Source organism: Oncorhynchus nerka, linkage group LG22 (assembly GCF_034236695.1).
Source record: "Oncorhynchus nerka isolate Pitt River linkage group LG22, Oner_Uvic_2.0, whole genome shotgun sequence".
NCBI lineage: Eukaryota > Metazoa > Chordata > Actinopteri > Salmoniformes > Salmonidae > Oncorhynchus > Oncorhynchus nerka.
In genome coordinates, this window is record NC_088417.1 from 89,409,891 (window position 1) to 89,426,839 (window position 16,949).

The following is a 16,949-nucleotide window of genomic DNA, read 5'->3' on the forward strand; positions in this document are numbered from 1 at the left end:
CTACAGACTAAGACAATTATTACAGTCTAATGGGTGCCTCACAAAACTGGTCCATACAACTCGAGATTTGTTACTGTTGGGGTCCAAAGTTACGCACAAGTTTGTAGTAATTCAGTTTCAAAGTGTCTATCTGAAACCTAACACAGAACCTAGTGTACGGTAGACCCGAGGGTTACCTCCACAGACTGCAGAGGGCCCGAGGGTTACCTCCACAGACTGCAGAGGGCCCGAGGGTTACCTCCACAGACTGCAGAGGGCCCGAGGGTTACCTCCACAGACTGCAGAGGGCCCGAGGGTTACCTCCACAGACTGCAGAGGGCCCGAGGGTTACCTCCACAGACTGCAGAGGGCCCGAGGGTTACCTCCACAGACTGCAGAGGGCCCGAGGGTTACCTCCACAGACTGCAGAGGAAGTTTTAGGACCAGTTTGCCAAAAATATCTAAAAAGCCATTTAACAAGATTTGCAGTTGAGAATGCTTCCTCGTCCAGTAGGCTTAATCTGGGTCTGGGAAGCAGGCTACAAGAGGGAAGTAGGCAGAACAAATGTACCCTCTGCAAACTTGATCTACTAGTTTAGACTATAGTTGAATTCTCTGAGCTGTGTGAGGATCGAGTCAGCCAGTGTGCATAACAGATCTTACCATCTGCAAACTTGTTCTCCAGCTCGGTGTTGCCGATGGCCTTGGCTGCCTGACACATCTGACGCAGCAGTTCTTCCAGGCGACGCATACAGCGGATGATACTACCTACAGACAGGGATCAATATGCAAACAGACAACTCAGCGCAGGGAGACAGAATGATACTCCCTTTAGACCGACAAAACAGGGGGGTTATACTAAAGACCCGACAGAACGGGAGGGGGTTATACTAAAGACCGACAGAACAGGGGGGTTATACTAAAGACCGACAGAACAGGAGGGGGTTATACCTAAGACCGACAGAACAGGAGGGGTTTATACTAAAGACCGACAGAACAGGGGGTTTATACTAAAGACCGACAGAACAGTGGGGATATACTAAAGACCGACAGAACGGGGGGATATACTAAAGACCGACAGAACGGGGGATATACTAAAGACCGACAGAACGGGGGATATACTAAAGACCGACAGAACGGGGGGGATTATACCTAGAGACCGACAGAACGGGGTGGATTATACCTAAAGACCGACAGAACGGGGGGATTATACCAAAGACCGACAGAACGGGGGTTATACCTAAAGACCGACAGAACGGGGTGGATTATACCTAAAGACCGACAGAACGGGGTGGATTATACCAAAGACCGACAGAACGGGGTTATACCTAAAGACCGACAGAACGGGGGGATTATACCAAAGACCGACAGAACGGGGGGTTAAACCTAAAGACCGACAGAACGGGGTGGATTATACCTAAAGAACGGGTGGATTATACCTAAAGACCGACAGAACGGGGTGGATTATACCAAAGACCGACAGAACGGGGTGGATTATACCTAAAGACCGACAGAACGGGGTGGATTATACCTAAAGACCGACAGAACGGGGTGGATTATACCAAAGACCGACAGAACGGGGTGGATTATACCTAAAGACTGACAGAACGGGGTGGATTATACTAAAGACGACAGAACGGGGGGGGGGGTACTAAAGACCGACAGAACAGGGGAGGATTATACTAAAGACCAACAGAACGGGTGGGGGGGGGGGGGGCAATAAAGCCATTGATCTACTTCCCCAGACCCCAACGAACTCATGGACACCATGTTGTCTCTGTGTCCAGTATGAAGGAAGTTAAAGGTAGTTTTGCGAGCCAATGCTAACTAGTGTTAGCGCAATGACTGGAAGTCTATGGTATCTACTAGCATGCTAGACGTTACCAAAGACTTCCAGACATTACACTAATGCTAGTTCGCAACTTCCTTTAAACTGCACATAGAGACATACAAATGGGTATCCCTTTAAAGCTACAATCTGGGATTAGTTTTTCAGATTGGGGAATAGGGAAATGCAGGCCTAATCCCGCTCAAATTCATAGACAGTGCCACTCTTGATGTAAGGACAGTCCATTGCACGCACATGATAGTTGTAAACATTTTGAAGCTATACATTTCAGCCCATTGAAGTTCATCCAGGGAGGGCTTCAAATCTGTCCTCCTTTGAAGAGTCTCTCCCACTCCAAGCCCCCAACTATGTGCCTCTTTCAGACAAAAACCATCCCTGACAATATATAATGGACCAAAGCCAACTCAGAATGCAGAGAAAACCATGTGCTTCAACTGAGTTCCACCCCAGGTCATTTGGCTCACCTTCAATGACCTACAACATGAAAGATGCCAAACCAAATAGTTTTATTAACTGCTAGTTGTAGACATTGGAAACAGAAAGACCCCACATGGAAACAGAAAGACAACAATTGAAAGTGCTCAGAAATCCATTTCATTTACATTGGGGGCAGGCATTAGGCAAGTTACCTTGCACTGACTAAGTTTGATAAGATCACCTGCTAAATGACTAAAATGCATGTATAATTTACCTTCAAAGATGTCTGACGTCCTGCATAAGAACATTTGGAAAGAGCTAACCATTTCGTAGTTCTGTACAGGTATTAAGGCGACAGGTGTTGGTTGGGTTGTTACCTTCGAAGACGTCGGTCATCTTGCAGATCTGAGCGAAGGTGGATCCGTTAGCCCAGGTGTAGACCACATCCATCAGGTGAGGCCTGAACTTGTCCAGGTAGGTCTCCTCATCCACCTCCAGTTTAGCCTCTGCAGACACCTTAGCAATGCGCTTGGCACACTCCTGACAACCACAACAGACAGTTCAACAAAACAGACATTGGATAATAACATGCTCGAGCTCAGAATAATTATTGAAGCTGTTTGGGTGCTGAATCCTTGTAAATAGAAAATTAAATGGACAGGAAATTTATCATTAACTTAAGCTTTCTTTGTAGTTTCCTGTTCATCTCAAGCAGCCATTCAAATGAAGGCAAACACTCAGGCAGGGAGACCCAAATCTTTAATCTTTCACCAAACATCTAGATTGTAGACTGTGGACCTAGCTGGCTTTGCAGAATGTGCCAAGTCTCAGCAGACAGAAACAGCAGTAAGTCATTAGAATAGGTCAACTGGTTGGCTGCCAAGTCTCACATAGATTGCAGTCTAGTTAAACATCAATGCTTTGGTTTAACATGAACTAAGTATAAGAAACCACACACCTGAAAAGCAGACTAAACCAGGTCTGAGGGGTGTGTCAAAGCATCATCACCACATATCCAGTTTGCTACCATGCCCATTGCAATACTATATTTATTTAACCTTTATTTAACTAGGCAAGTCAGTTAAGAACAAATTCTTATTTACAATGACGTCCTAGGAACAGTGGGTTAACTGCCTTGTTCAGGGGCAGAACGACAGATTTTGACCTTGTCAGCTCGGGGATTCGATCTAGCAACCTCTCGGTTACTGGCACCACTAGGCAACCTAAAGTTATTTAATAATATTTATAAAAGCCAGCTGCTAAACTCATTGGCTGTGCCCCAAATACACTACTTTTGACCAGGGAAACACATTGATCTTGCTTTGTAACCTAGGCTAACCCCCTGGACAGCTCCTATTCCGCAGCGTCATGTGGAATGTTTACCTGCATCTGTCTCAGTGGTCCAGCCAGCTGCTCTGTCAGCTTGGGCATCTCATTCGCCTGAGGGAAGGAGGAGAACACAAACATGACGTTAGTCTAAAACTTTGGACACTTCACCTGCTGTGTGTCGAAGAACAGAGGCTGTTTTCGCCAATTCAACATGAAGAATAGTTGGAAAATCAACAGAAAATGTCAGCCGATGTTGTGGTCCGGGGCACTCGGCAGGATAACTGATCGGTCTCTGCTCCAGTACTCCTAAGTGTCAATAAAACATTACTGCCGTCTGTCGGTTATTGATTTAAGAAACATGCAGTGACCCACTTCAGTAATGGGACGAAGCCCTCAGACTGCAGAGCATCTCGTTTTACTGTGACGGCTAAATGTATCTTCTCTAAAGGATACGGTTGACCTTAACAGATCTCAAACTATGAATGGTCACAATATTTTGTCCTTAGCTTCAAATTGGTATGTCCTTTGTTAGCCTGACTAATGATAGGACAATGGACGCCAGCGGGGCACCCAGACACTGGACCACAGTGGCATGTGAATGTCACAGAGACTATCTGCTGACAGACAAGAGGGACAAGAGATGGAGACTTGCAGGCAGTAGATATGACATATAGAAGACTATAAAAGACTAAATTGCAATGTAGTCTCGTACTACACCGGCTCTCGTCGGATGTGACAGGGCTTGCAAACCATTACAGACTACAAAGGGAAGCACAGCCGAGAGCTGCCCAGTGACACGAGCCTACCGGACGCGCTAAACTACTTCTATGCTCGCTTCGAGGCAAATAACACTGAAACATGCATGAGATGCACCAGCTGTTCCGGAAGACTGTGTGATCACGCTCTCCGCAGCCGATGTAAGACCTTTAAACAGGTCAACATTCACAAGGTCGCAGGGCCAGACGGATTACCAGGACGTGTACTGCACGCATACGCTGACCAACTGGCAAGTGTCTTCACTGACATTTTCAACCTCTCCCTGTCCGAGTCTGTAATACCAAGATGTTTTAAGCAAACCACCATTGTGTCTGTGCCCAAGAACACTAAGGTAACCTACCTAAATGACCACCGACCCATAGCACTCACGTCTGTAGCCATGAAGGGCTTTGAAAGGCTGGTCATGGCTCACATCAACACCATTATTCCAGAAACCCTAGACCCACTCCAATTTGCATACCTCCCCCACAGATCCACAGATGCAATCTCTATTGCACTCCACACTGCCCTTTCTCACATGGACAAAAGGAAAACCTACGTGAGAATGCTATTCATTGACTACAGCTCAGCGTTCAACACCATAGTACCCTCAAACCTCATCACTACACTAAGCTAAGGACCCTGGGACTAAACACCTCCCTCTGCAACTGGATCCTGAACTTCCTGACGGGCTGCCCCCAGGTGGTAAGGGTAGGTAACAACACATATGCCACACTGATCCTCAACACAGAGGCCCCTCAGGGGTGCGTAAGCTCAGTTCCCTCCCGTACTCATGACTGCACGGCCAGGCACAACTCCAACACTATCAGCAAGTTTGCCGATGACACAACAGTGGTAGGCCTGATCACCGACAACGACAAGACAGCCTATAGGGAGGTGGTCATAGACCTGGCCGTGTGGTGCCAGGACAACAACATCTCCCTCAACGTGATCAAGACAAAGGAGATGGACGACAGGAAAAAGAGGACAGAGCACGCCCCCATTCTCGTCGACGGAGCTGTAGTGGAGCAGGTTGAGAGCTTCAAGTTCCTTGGTGTTGTTGGATTCTGGGTGAAACTGAACATTGTTATACTCAGAAGTATAGGAGCATTAGATACAAAAGAGACACGAGGGGTGCCATAATGAAGCTTGGGAGGGGCTGAGTGCAGGGAACACGATCGCATCTGGCAGTACTGAGAAACCGGTGAAGGCTCATATCACTTAGCGTGCCAGAGACCTACTAAGGTCTACTTTTAACAGATTGACCGACCGCTGCCTGGAGTGAGTGGAATTTGTTATTGGGGAGGTCTGAAATTGAGCTAGACAAGACAAAATGTTTTCAAAGAATTGACACAGGAAATCCTTGAGGAGAGAGGAAGCCCCAAGAGGATGTACTGGAGATCGAATCGTAAACTCAAGAGATAAGGTCACTAGGTTACTGCAAGGTAATAGAGGTTAGTGTGCTTTTGTTGATGTATGTATGTATGTATGTATGTATGTATGTATGTATGTATGTATGTATGTAAGTAAGTAAGTAAGAGGTGGCGTGATGGCATGGAGAAAGGAGGATGTTGTTTATCTGGCCAAAAGTGTTTTATCTGATTGCGTAGGAAATGGTGTGCATCGGAGTGTGTTCCCAGTGTGTGTGTGTCTTACATTCTCCTGGAAGACGAAGACACTGAGCAGAGCAGTAACCTGTTCTGCAGTCAGATCGTTGAACAGACCGTTGAACACCATCTCAGTCAGCAGCAGCTCATCAGCACTGGATCAAACAGAACACAGCTCGAAGATCAGTCACATTGTCAATACATTTGTTGTTTTGTTTTTTTACAGCATGTTAATATACACTGAACAAAAATATAAATGCAACATGTTGGTCCCATGTTTCATGAGCTGAAATAAAAGATCCCAGAAAAGTTTCATACGCACTTATTTCTCAATTTTGGGGCACAATTTTGTTCACATCCCTGTTATTGAGCATTTCTCATTGCCAAGATAATCCATTCACTTGAAGTGTGGCATATCAAGAAGATTATTAAACAGCACAATCAATTCACAGGTGCACCTTGTACTGGGGACAATAAAACACCACTCAAAAATGTGCAGATTTGTCACACAACACAATGCCACAGATGTCCCAAGTTGAGGGAGCCTGCAATTGGCATGCTAACTACAGGAATGTATCAATTCCTCAATTAATCATCCAGAAGGTGAGGTTAGTACAGGTGCATCAAAGCAGGGACCGAGACAGAAACTGTTTTTCAATCTCAAGGCCATCAGACTGCTAAACAGCCATCACTAACATTGAGTGGCTGCTGCCAACATACTGACTCAATCTCTAGCCACTAATAATTGGATGTAATAAATGTATCACTAGTCACTTTAAACAATGCCACTTTATATAAAGCTTACATACTCTACATTACTCATCTCATATGTATATACTGTACTCTATACCATCTACTGCATCTTGCCTATGCCGTTCGTTCATCGCTCATCCATATATTTATATGTACATATTCTTATTCATTCCTTTACACTTGTGTGTGTATAAGGTAGTTGTGAAATTGTTAGATTACTTGTTAAATATTACTGCACGGTAGGAACTAGAAGCACAAGCATTTCGCTACACTCGCATTAACATCTGCTAACCATGTGTATGTGACCAATAAAATTGTATTAGATTTTTAGAAGTACGGGCTACCTGGTCTGCGTGCAAATGTAGGCATATAAATGTGCACATGTGGGGATCTGATAGCATTTCTGATTGGTTTAATGCACCACCACTTATGAGCTGTGGAGCTTCTCGTTCTGCCCCTGAACAGGCAGTTAACCCACTGTTCCTAAGCAATCATTGAAAATAAGAATTTGTTCTTAACTGACTTGCCTAGTTAAATAAAGGTTAAAAATAAATAAATAAAAAATAAATCTTCACCTCGAACAGCAAGCAAACAAAGTGTGCTTTTACATCAATTGAGAATTACAATACTTCCTCAATTAATTTGAATAAACTTTCCAGCTCTATCCCTTTTGATAACCACTCAGCATGAAAAGGAATCCAGTTGAACTGTCATAAAGTAGGCCCACCTGATTACTTATTCCTTGCGCAAATAGCCTACAGCTGTGTCTGTTCTGAGCTCACAGGAGGTAGAAACTGAGGGCCCAGAATATTTTACACAATGTTCCAAGGAGCTTCAGGCCAGACCCAAGTTAATAGTTGACACAATGTTTCAAGCTGTTGCAAACAGGGCATGCATAGCCAATGTGATTTAAAGGTTTTTAAAAGAGTGTATTTTAATTTGTATTAATTTTTAGCCTCTTTCTCCCAATTTTAATTACGATCTTGTCCTTTTGCTGCAACTCCCCAACGGGCTCGGGAGAGGCGAAGGTTGAGTCATGCGTCCTATAAAACATGTCCCACCAAACTGCACTCCTTAACACTTGTCCGCTAAAACCGGAAGCCAACTGCACCAATGTGTCTGAGGAAACACAGTTCAACTGATGACCGAAGTCAGCCTGCAGGCGCCTGGCCCACCACAAGAAGTCGCTAGAACGCGATGAGCCAAGTAAAGCCCTCGCTGGCCAAACCCTCCCCTAACCCAGACGACGCTGGGACAATTGTGCGCCTCCCTATGGGACTCCCTGTCACGGGCCGGTCGTGACACAGCCTGGGATCGATCCCGGGTCTGTAGTGACACCTCAAGCACTGCTTTGCCTTAAGACTGCTGCACCACTCGGGAGGCCCAGGATATTTATTTTTATCAGGTTGTTTTCTAACTGCAGGCTGCAATGTTTTCATTTGTTGGCTTTATAGGTTATTTTTTACATAGATGGCAATTGTTACTTTATAGGTTTGTCTAATTTTCATTTGGATAGAATTTTGATTAACCACATGATAATGAGTCAGATACGAAGACATAAATTAAATTGTTGCACCTAAATGTGCATATGAAAACCAGAATTTGAACGCAGATCGGAAAAAATTGTAAGATAAATTGGCATTCCACATTAGAAAATTTGCCGACTCCTTGTGTAGCCTATTACTGGCAACTTCAAGAGCGTAATGGCGGAATCTGCGAAAGCCAGTAGGAGCGGGTGAATGGTCGGGACAGGTGAAGGTTTTTTCTTCTGGTTATCTTGATCTCTGGCTCCCTCTTGAGTAATTTGTGTCTTAATTAATCAAACAGTGAGCTTAGAGCATCAGATTAGCTCAATGCATATATAGTTGTTTTTAATCAAAACAAATAGGGTGTTACATACACAAATACACGTTTGAATTTTGACCAATCGATTGGTCGACAGAGCAGACGACTTTCGGGCAACTAAGATTTTCTTCTTCTTCTTTCGGGGACAGCCCTAATGCCCTGTAATGTGAAATCTAAAGATCAGAGCCTAATGAATTAATTTAAATTGACTGATTTACTTGAATGAACTCAGTAAAATCTTTGAAATTGTTGCATTTATATTTTTGTTCAATGTATATAACTGTTCTAAGTTGAACAACTCTGTTCGCAGCAGCTCATCAGCACTGGCTCATACACAGCAATAACACAGGTATCAGATCTGTCACAGTATTGCTACAGAGAGATTCAATAGCAAGATAATATACACACATAATATTATTACAGAGGGGGGTTTAATACAGCCTTAAACAGAATTATAACATAACCTTGCTTTTAAACAGGTTGCATGATAAGATTGGGCTCGGTACATCTGCTATTGTCTGGTTTTAGATTAGAACTACCTAAGATCGACATGTATCCATGTGGATGGGATTAAATCTGACTGGTGTAGGTTTTATTCTATGTCCTGTGCTTTTCATCATTACCAAAATGCAAACTTTGGGGTAAAGTGTTACTGCTGCAGGTGTTCTTTTCCTTACCTGCTGATCTCACAGGCCACTCTGCCCTTCACCTCGATGACATCAGAGGAAGTAGCGAACCCCAGACGTCTCAGGACACGCTTCCTGCACTTCAGCTCGTCCATCTGCAGGACGGTCCTAGCCTTTTTCAGCTCCCGCTTGGCCCCTTTAATGTCCCCTGCAATCTGACAGACAGAGACACGGGATAACATAACTGCTTAAAACCTTACCCTCTAGTAAGGATAAAGAAAAGAGTCTCTGTGAATCAAAAAGGGGCTTAGGCATTGCAGGGGGAGTTGCAATTGGAGCAGCAGAATTTTAAAAACCCTCATTTTTGTGTTTACAATTTCAGCATTTTTACACCAATTTCCTGCAATTCTCCATGGAGTCAAGACGCATTTTATCAGCTTTAAACTTAATTTCCTACAATTCTACACATTTTGCCATGGAGCGGAGAGAAAATGTTGCCGTTTTAAAGCAAATTTCTCAGGATTCTACATATTCCGTTTGCCGTTTAAGATAATTCAGTGCATTTTGCCACGGCTAATGCCGTTTTTCTGCTCAAACTTAAAAGCAATACTGTTAAATTCATATTTTCAATTACCCTTGGTCTAGCTTTGATTTTGGTGATTGTTAGCGCACAAAGATATCATTATAAAAAATAACACACGTTCAAAAGTTGTCACTTAAAATGTCCTTGTTTTTGAAAGAAAAGCTAATATTTTGTCCATTAAAATCACATCAAATCGATCAGAAATACAGTGTAGACGTGTTAATGTAAATGACTATTGTAGCTAAAAACGGAAGATTTTTAAGGCTAATTGATCATTAGAAAACCTTTTTGCAATTATGTTAGCACAGTTGAAAACTGTTGTTCTGATTAAATAAGCAATAAAACTGGACTTCAGACTAGTTGAGTATCTGGAGCATCAGCATTTGTGGATTCGATTACAGGCTCAAAATGGCCAGAAGCAAAGTACTTTCTTCTGAAACTCGTCACTATTCTTGTTCTGAGAAATGAACGCTATTCCCTGCGAGAAACACCAGTCTCAATGTCAGTGAAGAGGCGACTCCGGGATGCTTGCCTTCTAGGCAGAGTTGCAAAGAAAGGAAGATTGGGGGAAAAAGTGTTATGGACAGACAAATGTAAGTTTGAGGTGTTCGGATCACAATGAAGAAGAGATATGCAGAAAAGTGCTTGACGCCATCTGTCAAGCATGATGGAAACAATGTAATGTCTGGGGGTGATTTGGTGGTAGGTAAAGGGGGAGATTTGTACAGGCTAAAAGGGATCTTGAAGGAAGGCTATCACTCTATTTTGCTACGCCATGCCTTGTGGACGGCGCTTAATTGGCGCAAATGTCCTCCTACAAAAGGACAATAATCCAAAGCACAGTTTCAAACTATGTAAGAACTATTTAGGGAAGAAGCATTCAGCTGGTATTCTGTCTAATGGAGTGACCAGCACAGTCACCGGATCTCAACCCTATTGGGAGCAGCTTGACCGTATGGTACGTAAGAAGTGCCCATCAAGCCAGCCCAAGTTGTGGGAGGTGCTTCAGGAAGCATGGGGTGAAATCTCTTCAGATTACATCAACAAATTGACAACTAGAATGCCAAAGGTCTGCAAGGATGTAATTGCTGCAAATGGAGGATTCTTTGACGAAAGCTAAATTTGAAGGACACAATTATTATTTAACTAAAAAAATCATCATTTATAACCCTGTCAACGCCTTAACTATATTTTCTATTCATCATTTTGCAACTCATTTCAAGTATGTTTTCATGGAAAACAAGGACATTTCTAAGCACATCACCATTTTCTTTCCTACATACTTTATATCTGGTTTTAGTTTTACATTCTAAAAATGTATATATAAAAAAACAAATAGGTTAGACTTAGGCATCCAAAATATATGCTTAGGCAGCCCACCCAAGTGCTTCTATGGCAGAAAAATCCCTGCTCTCAGTGCAAACAATCCTTTAAATGTACTATTTTAAATCATATAAATCAAATGTTTAATTGTAATGTAAATAGTCCAGTGGCCGTTTAATTATTCAGCATTCTTATGGCTTTGGGGTAGGAGCAAGATATAGTTAACAGTTAACGTTCTGTTAGTAGGATAGTCTCGTACAGAGCTAATCCAGTTTATTCTCCAGCGATTGTACGTTGGCCAATAGATCGGACGGTAGAGGCGGGTTACCCACTTGCCACCAAAGTCTCACAAGACACCCCCATCTCCCCCTCTGTATCAGTCTTTTCTTCACGCGAATGACGGGGATTTGGGCATGGTTTCGGAGAAACAGCATTCTTTCGAGTCGGACTCATTAAAGAGAAAATCTTCATCCAGTTCGAGGTGAGTAATCACTGTTCTGATATCCAGAAGCTCTTTCGGGCATATTTTAAAATAAAAAAAAAATAAAAAACTTTATATAACTAAGCAAGTCAGTTAAGAACAAATTCTTACTTACAATGACGGCTAAACCCGGACGACGCTGGGCCAAATGTGCACCGCCCTATGGGACTCCCAATCACGGTTGGATGTGATGCAGGCTGGATTCGAACCAGGTACTGCAGTGACGCCTCTTGCACTGAGATGCTGTGCTGCGCCACTCGGGAGCCCAGAGTGGAGACGGTAGCAGCAACATTATGTACAAAATAAGTTACAAACAATGCGAAAAAAGACTGTCTAAGGAGCATGTAATAAAGCACAGTTGGTTAGGAGCCCGTAAAACAGTAGCACAAAGCTGCCTTGCATGACTGAAGCTGCAAACTGAGGAATGAACTCCAATCAGATCTCAGCCCAGTCGGAACTGACACAGCTGAGACCAAGTGTTGGTTAATAGTCTCGGTCTGTCTTACAGGCCAGTTTGTTCCTCTCCGCCACACACCTTGTGTAACTGTCCCTGCTTAAGACCATTATCCAATTACAGGCTCACCCAACACCACTAGAACATGCTGCGGGGAGAGTTTGACAACATGGGATAGACAACAGCGGTGCTAGGCTACCTCCAGGTCCTGTGTTAGGCTACCTCCAGCCAATCCACTAAGTCAGAGGATATTTATTATACACATTAACTGATATTGTAAAGCTGATTAGCAGATACTTAGGCATAAACCCTACAAGCCTATGTCAATTACAACAAATGCACTAGAAATAGAATTGAACCAGCTTTGTGTTTCTAATGAAAGTGTCTGCCTGCCGGTCTGTATGCATGTGTGTCCTGCTGTGTCCGGATTTGGACACGATGTTATGCAGGCCGATACTTTGTGCAGTGGCATAGTCCCAGAAGCCAAGCAGAGGGTTGGAGATTTGATTTTTTACGAGCGTGTTTATTTTAATTTAGATTTTATTTCACCAGGTCGGCCAGTTGAGAACAAGTTCTCATTTACAACTGCGACCTGGCCCAGATAAAGCAAAGTATTGCGACAAAAACAACAGAGTTACACATGGGATAAACAAACGTATAGTCAATAACACAATAGAAAAATCTATTAACAGGTTATATCCTGCCTGTTTGGCCCTGTCCGGGGGTATCGTCGGACATGGCCACAGAGTCTTCCGACCCCTCCTGTCTCAGCCTTCAGTATTTATGCTGCAGTTGTTTATGAGTCGGGGTACTAGGTCCGTCTGTTGTGACGAGAAATTCTCCAGATACTTATCCGGTGTCCTGTGTGAATTGAAGTATGCTCTCTCTAAATTCTCTCTTTCTCTTGGAGGACCTGAGCCCTAGGACCATGCCTCAGAACTAACTGGCCTGATGACTCCTTGCTGTCTGTCCCCAGTCCACCTGGCCGTGCTGATGCTCCAGTTTCAACTGTTCTGCCTGCGGCTATGGAACCCTGACCTGTTCACCGGACATGCTACCTGTCCCAGACCTGTTGTTTTCAACTCTCTAGAGACAGCAGCAGCGGTCGAGATACTCTCAATGATCGGCTATGAAAAGCCAACTGACAATTACTCCTGAGGTTCTGACCTGTTTCACCCTCGACAACCACATTATTATTATTTGACCCTGCTGGTCATCTATGAACATTTGAACATCTTGCCAATGTACTGTTATAATCTCCACCTGGCACAGCCAGAAGAGGACTGGCCACCCCCCATAGCCTGGTTCCCTCTAGGTTTCTTCCTAGGTTCTAGCCTTTCTAGGGAGTTTTTCCTAGCCCCCGTGCTTCTACACCGGCATTGCTTGCTTTTTGATGTTTTAGGCTGGGTTTCTGTACAGCACTGAGATATCAGCTGATGTATTTATAAAGCCCTTCTTACATTTTATTTGATTTCGTGCAAATGTAGTAAGATTAGGGAGCTAAGGCAATAAATAGGCCATAGAGGCGAAATAATTACAATTTAGCATTAACACTGGAGTGATAGATGTGCAAAATAAAAGAAAAAAAACATTATGGGGATGAGGTAGTTGGGTGGGCTATTTACAGATGGGCTGTGTACAGGTACAGTGATCGGTAAACTGCTCTGACAGTTGATGCTTAAAGTTAGTGAGGGAGATATGAGTATCCAGCTTCAGTGATTTTTGCAATTCGTTCCAGTCATTGGCAGCAGAGAACTGGAAGGAAAGGCGGCCAAAGGAGGTGTTGGCTTTGCAGATGACCAGTGAAATATACCCGCTGGAACGCGTGCTACGGGTGGGTGTTGCTATGGTGACCAGTGAGCTGAGATATGGTCGGGCTTTACCTAGCATGACCTGGAGATGACCTGGAGCCAGTGGGTTTGGCGACGAATATGTAGTGAGGGCCAGCCAACAAGAACGTACAGGTCGCAGTGGAGGGAAGTATAAGGGGATTTGGTGACAAAACGGATGGCACTGTGATAGACTCCATCCAATTTGCTGAGTAGAGTGTTGGATGCTATTTTGTAAATGACATCGCCAAAGTCAAGGATCGGTAGAATAGTCTGTTTTACGAGGGTATGATTGAGGGAAGGAGGCTTTGTTGCGAAATAGGAAGCCGATTCTAGATTTAATTTTGGATTAGAGATGCTTAATGTGAGCCCGGAAGGAGAGTTTACAGTCTCAAACAACACCAAGGTATTTGTAGTTGTCCACATATTCTAAGTCAGAACCGTCCAGAGTAGTGATGATTGTCGGGCGGGCGGGTGCGAGCAGCAATCGGTTGAAGAGCATGCATTTAGTTTTACTAGCATTTAAAAGCAGTTGGAGACCACAGAAGGAATGTTGTATGGCATTGAGGCTCGTTTTGAGGTTTGTTAACAGTGTCCAAAGGGCCAGATGTATACAGAATGGTGTCGTCTGCGTAGAGGTGGATCAGAGAATCACCATCAGCAAGCTCTACATCATTGATGTATACAGAGAAGAGAGTCGGCCCGAGAATTTAACCCTGTGGCACCCCCATAGAGACTGCCAGAGGTCCGGACAACAGGCACTCCGATTTGACACACTGAACTCTGAGAAGTAGTTGGTGAACCAGTCAAGGCAGTCATTTGAGAAACCAAGGCTATTGAGTCTGCCAATAAGAATGCAGTGATTGACAGAGTTGAAAGCCTTGGCCAGGTTGATGAAGACAGCTGCACTGTACTGTCTTTTATGGATGGCAGTTATGATATCGTTTAGGACCTTGAGCGTGGCTGAGGTGCACCCATGAACAGCTCAGAAACCAGATTGCATAGTGGAGAATGTATGGTGGGAATCGAAATGGTTGGTGATCTGTTTGTTAACTTGGCTTTCGAATATTTTAGAGAAGGCAGGGCAGGATAGATACAGGTCTGTAGCCGTTTGGGTCTAGAGTGTCTCCCCCTTTGAAGAGCGGGATGACCGCGGCAGCTTTCCAATTCCAGGTATTGTAGCCCAAGAATTAGCTGGTAGACCTCTTCGGCTAGCCGGGAGATGGGCCTTGCTCGAGGCTAGCTCAAGGCTAACTGGTGCTTGCTTCGGGACAGAGGCGTTAGCCAGCAGTAGCCACTCGGTTGCAGCTAACTGCGATGATCCCTTGTAATGGTCCAGAGCTTGCAGCAGGAACATGGTAGAGAAAAAGCAGTCCGATATACTCTGGGTTGATATCGCGCTGTGCTGACTGGCAGGTATTGACCGAGCTGAAGCTAGCTGGCGTCCGAGTTAACGGTGAAGACCGCTAGCAGTGGCTAACTGACTACCAGCTAGTAGCTAGTTAGCTTCTGATTGGGGTTCTAAAGTATAAAAATAGCAGATCCGCACCACATTGGGTGAGGCGGGTTGCAGGAAAGTATATTCAGTCCGTAGATGGAAAGTGAGATTAGTATACGGAAAAAAAACAAGGAAAACGACTATTTACACGGGACAAGACAAAACACACGTCCGACTGCTACGCCATCTTGGATTATTATGGATGTAATTCTCAAGTCTTGCCAAATCAAACAGTGTGTTTGTAATCTGGTTTATAGGGCTTTGTCCCTCCCCATGCACAGATATGTAATATATCTCACACACATCGATTGCGCAGAGGTCACAGAGGTCATGACCAAGGCCAGTTGTAGGAGCAGGGCTCGTTTCACACTACAGAGCTAACTTTAACCAAGCTGAGCTGTACTGTACTGACCTGGCTACACATTCACCATATGTGCTGGAATTGAACTGGGAAAAAGGACAGTGCGGAATGGAAAATATAATACCCAAGCCAGCAAAGTCTGACTACAGCTGGGACTTGACACTAATGCTTTCACAGGCACCTGGCCGCAAAATTAGATTCATTTTTCATTTCATTTTCTCCTTACTTCTTTGAAATCTCCTCCTCTGCATTTCAAAGCTAGCCAATTAGAAAGACAAAGATTTGGTACACAACCTTCACTACAGTGTTCTCCACTCAATATAATATATATGTTTATTTGGTGTATTGCAAAAAAAAGGTTCAATATAACAAGTAAACTTGAGTTTACTGACTTCAGACGCCACATTCAAGGCCTCCATCCCCCACTTAGTCTGACTGCTGCTCTGTGGCTCACCATCTAGAGGTGTGAATACCCAGCCAGCCTACAAGTAGATGGTAAGTGCTTTACTGCTGAAAGGGACTTGGGACCAGCAGCACATTCTTATGTAGAGGGTGTGTTGTAAGTCCAGTCATTGTAAATAATGTGTCATTTTTTTACTTTGTGTTTGTGGTGTGTACACGTATAACATTTGATCAGTGTTGGCTGCTAACACGGCCCTTATCTTAAATATTTCACACGTATTTGGAGACATTGGATCAGCATTCTTGTTGGGTCTGCTGTTAGTACATTTTCATAATGTATGACATTCCTGGGAGTGTGTAAACTTGTATTTTTTATTGGCATAGCATTTTTGTATGTTTTTTGTAGTTATGTTCTTGAAAATGTATCAATTTACCAATTCAGACACGTTGGTACATTTGGGCAAATAGTGACAGACACCTGGGTGACTTCATTCTAAATGTTGTGGATTGTTCATTCTTCAAGTATTCAGTTTGAAACTTTGCGCAAACACTGTTGCCCTCTTGTGGACACCATCTAAATTACATCCAGCTTCAAGGCTAGATGTGTGACCTTTCTCTTGCATTTCAGAGACGGTACAACAAATATAGGTTGTTTTTTCCTTTGTATTTTCTTCTACCAGATCTATTGTGTTATATTCTCCTACATTAATTTTACATTTCCACAAACTTCAAAGTGTTTCCTTTCAAATGGTACCAAGAATATGCATATCCTTGCTTCAGGGCCTGAGCTACAGGCAGTTAAGTTTGGGTACGTAATTTAAGGCGAAATTGGGAAAAAAACGTGGCTGATCCCTAAC

At 43.7% G+C, this 16,949-nt stretch overlaps 1 protein-coding gene across 2 annotated transcripts in view; it reads right to left on the reverse strand.

Moving 5' to 3' along the window:
- Window positions 1–16,949, reverse strand: part of LOC115105969 (exosome RNA helicase MTR4-like) — a 49,795-nt gene that overhangs the window by 299 nt on the left and 32,547 nt on the right. The window contains exons 21-25 of one of the 2 annotated variants that reach the window (XM_029628516.2): window positions 9,213–9,376; window positions 5,987–6,092; window positions 3,629–3,685; window positions 2,623–2,785; window positions 643–747 (exon numbers count right to left, since the gene is read on the reverse strand). In XM_029628516.2, coding sequence (XP_029484376.1) covers window positions 643–747; window positions 2,623–2,785; window positions 3,629–3,685; window positions 5,987–6,092; window positions 9,213–9,376 — 595 coding nt within the window. Of the gene's footprint in view, window positions 1–642; window positions 748–2,622; window positions 2,786–3,628; window positions 3,686–5,986; window positions 6,093–8,734; window positions 8,859–9,212; window positions 9,377–16,949 lie in introns of those variants that run through there. The other variant, XM_029628517.2, reaches the window with a different exon arrangement.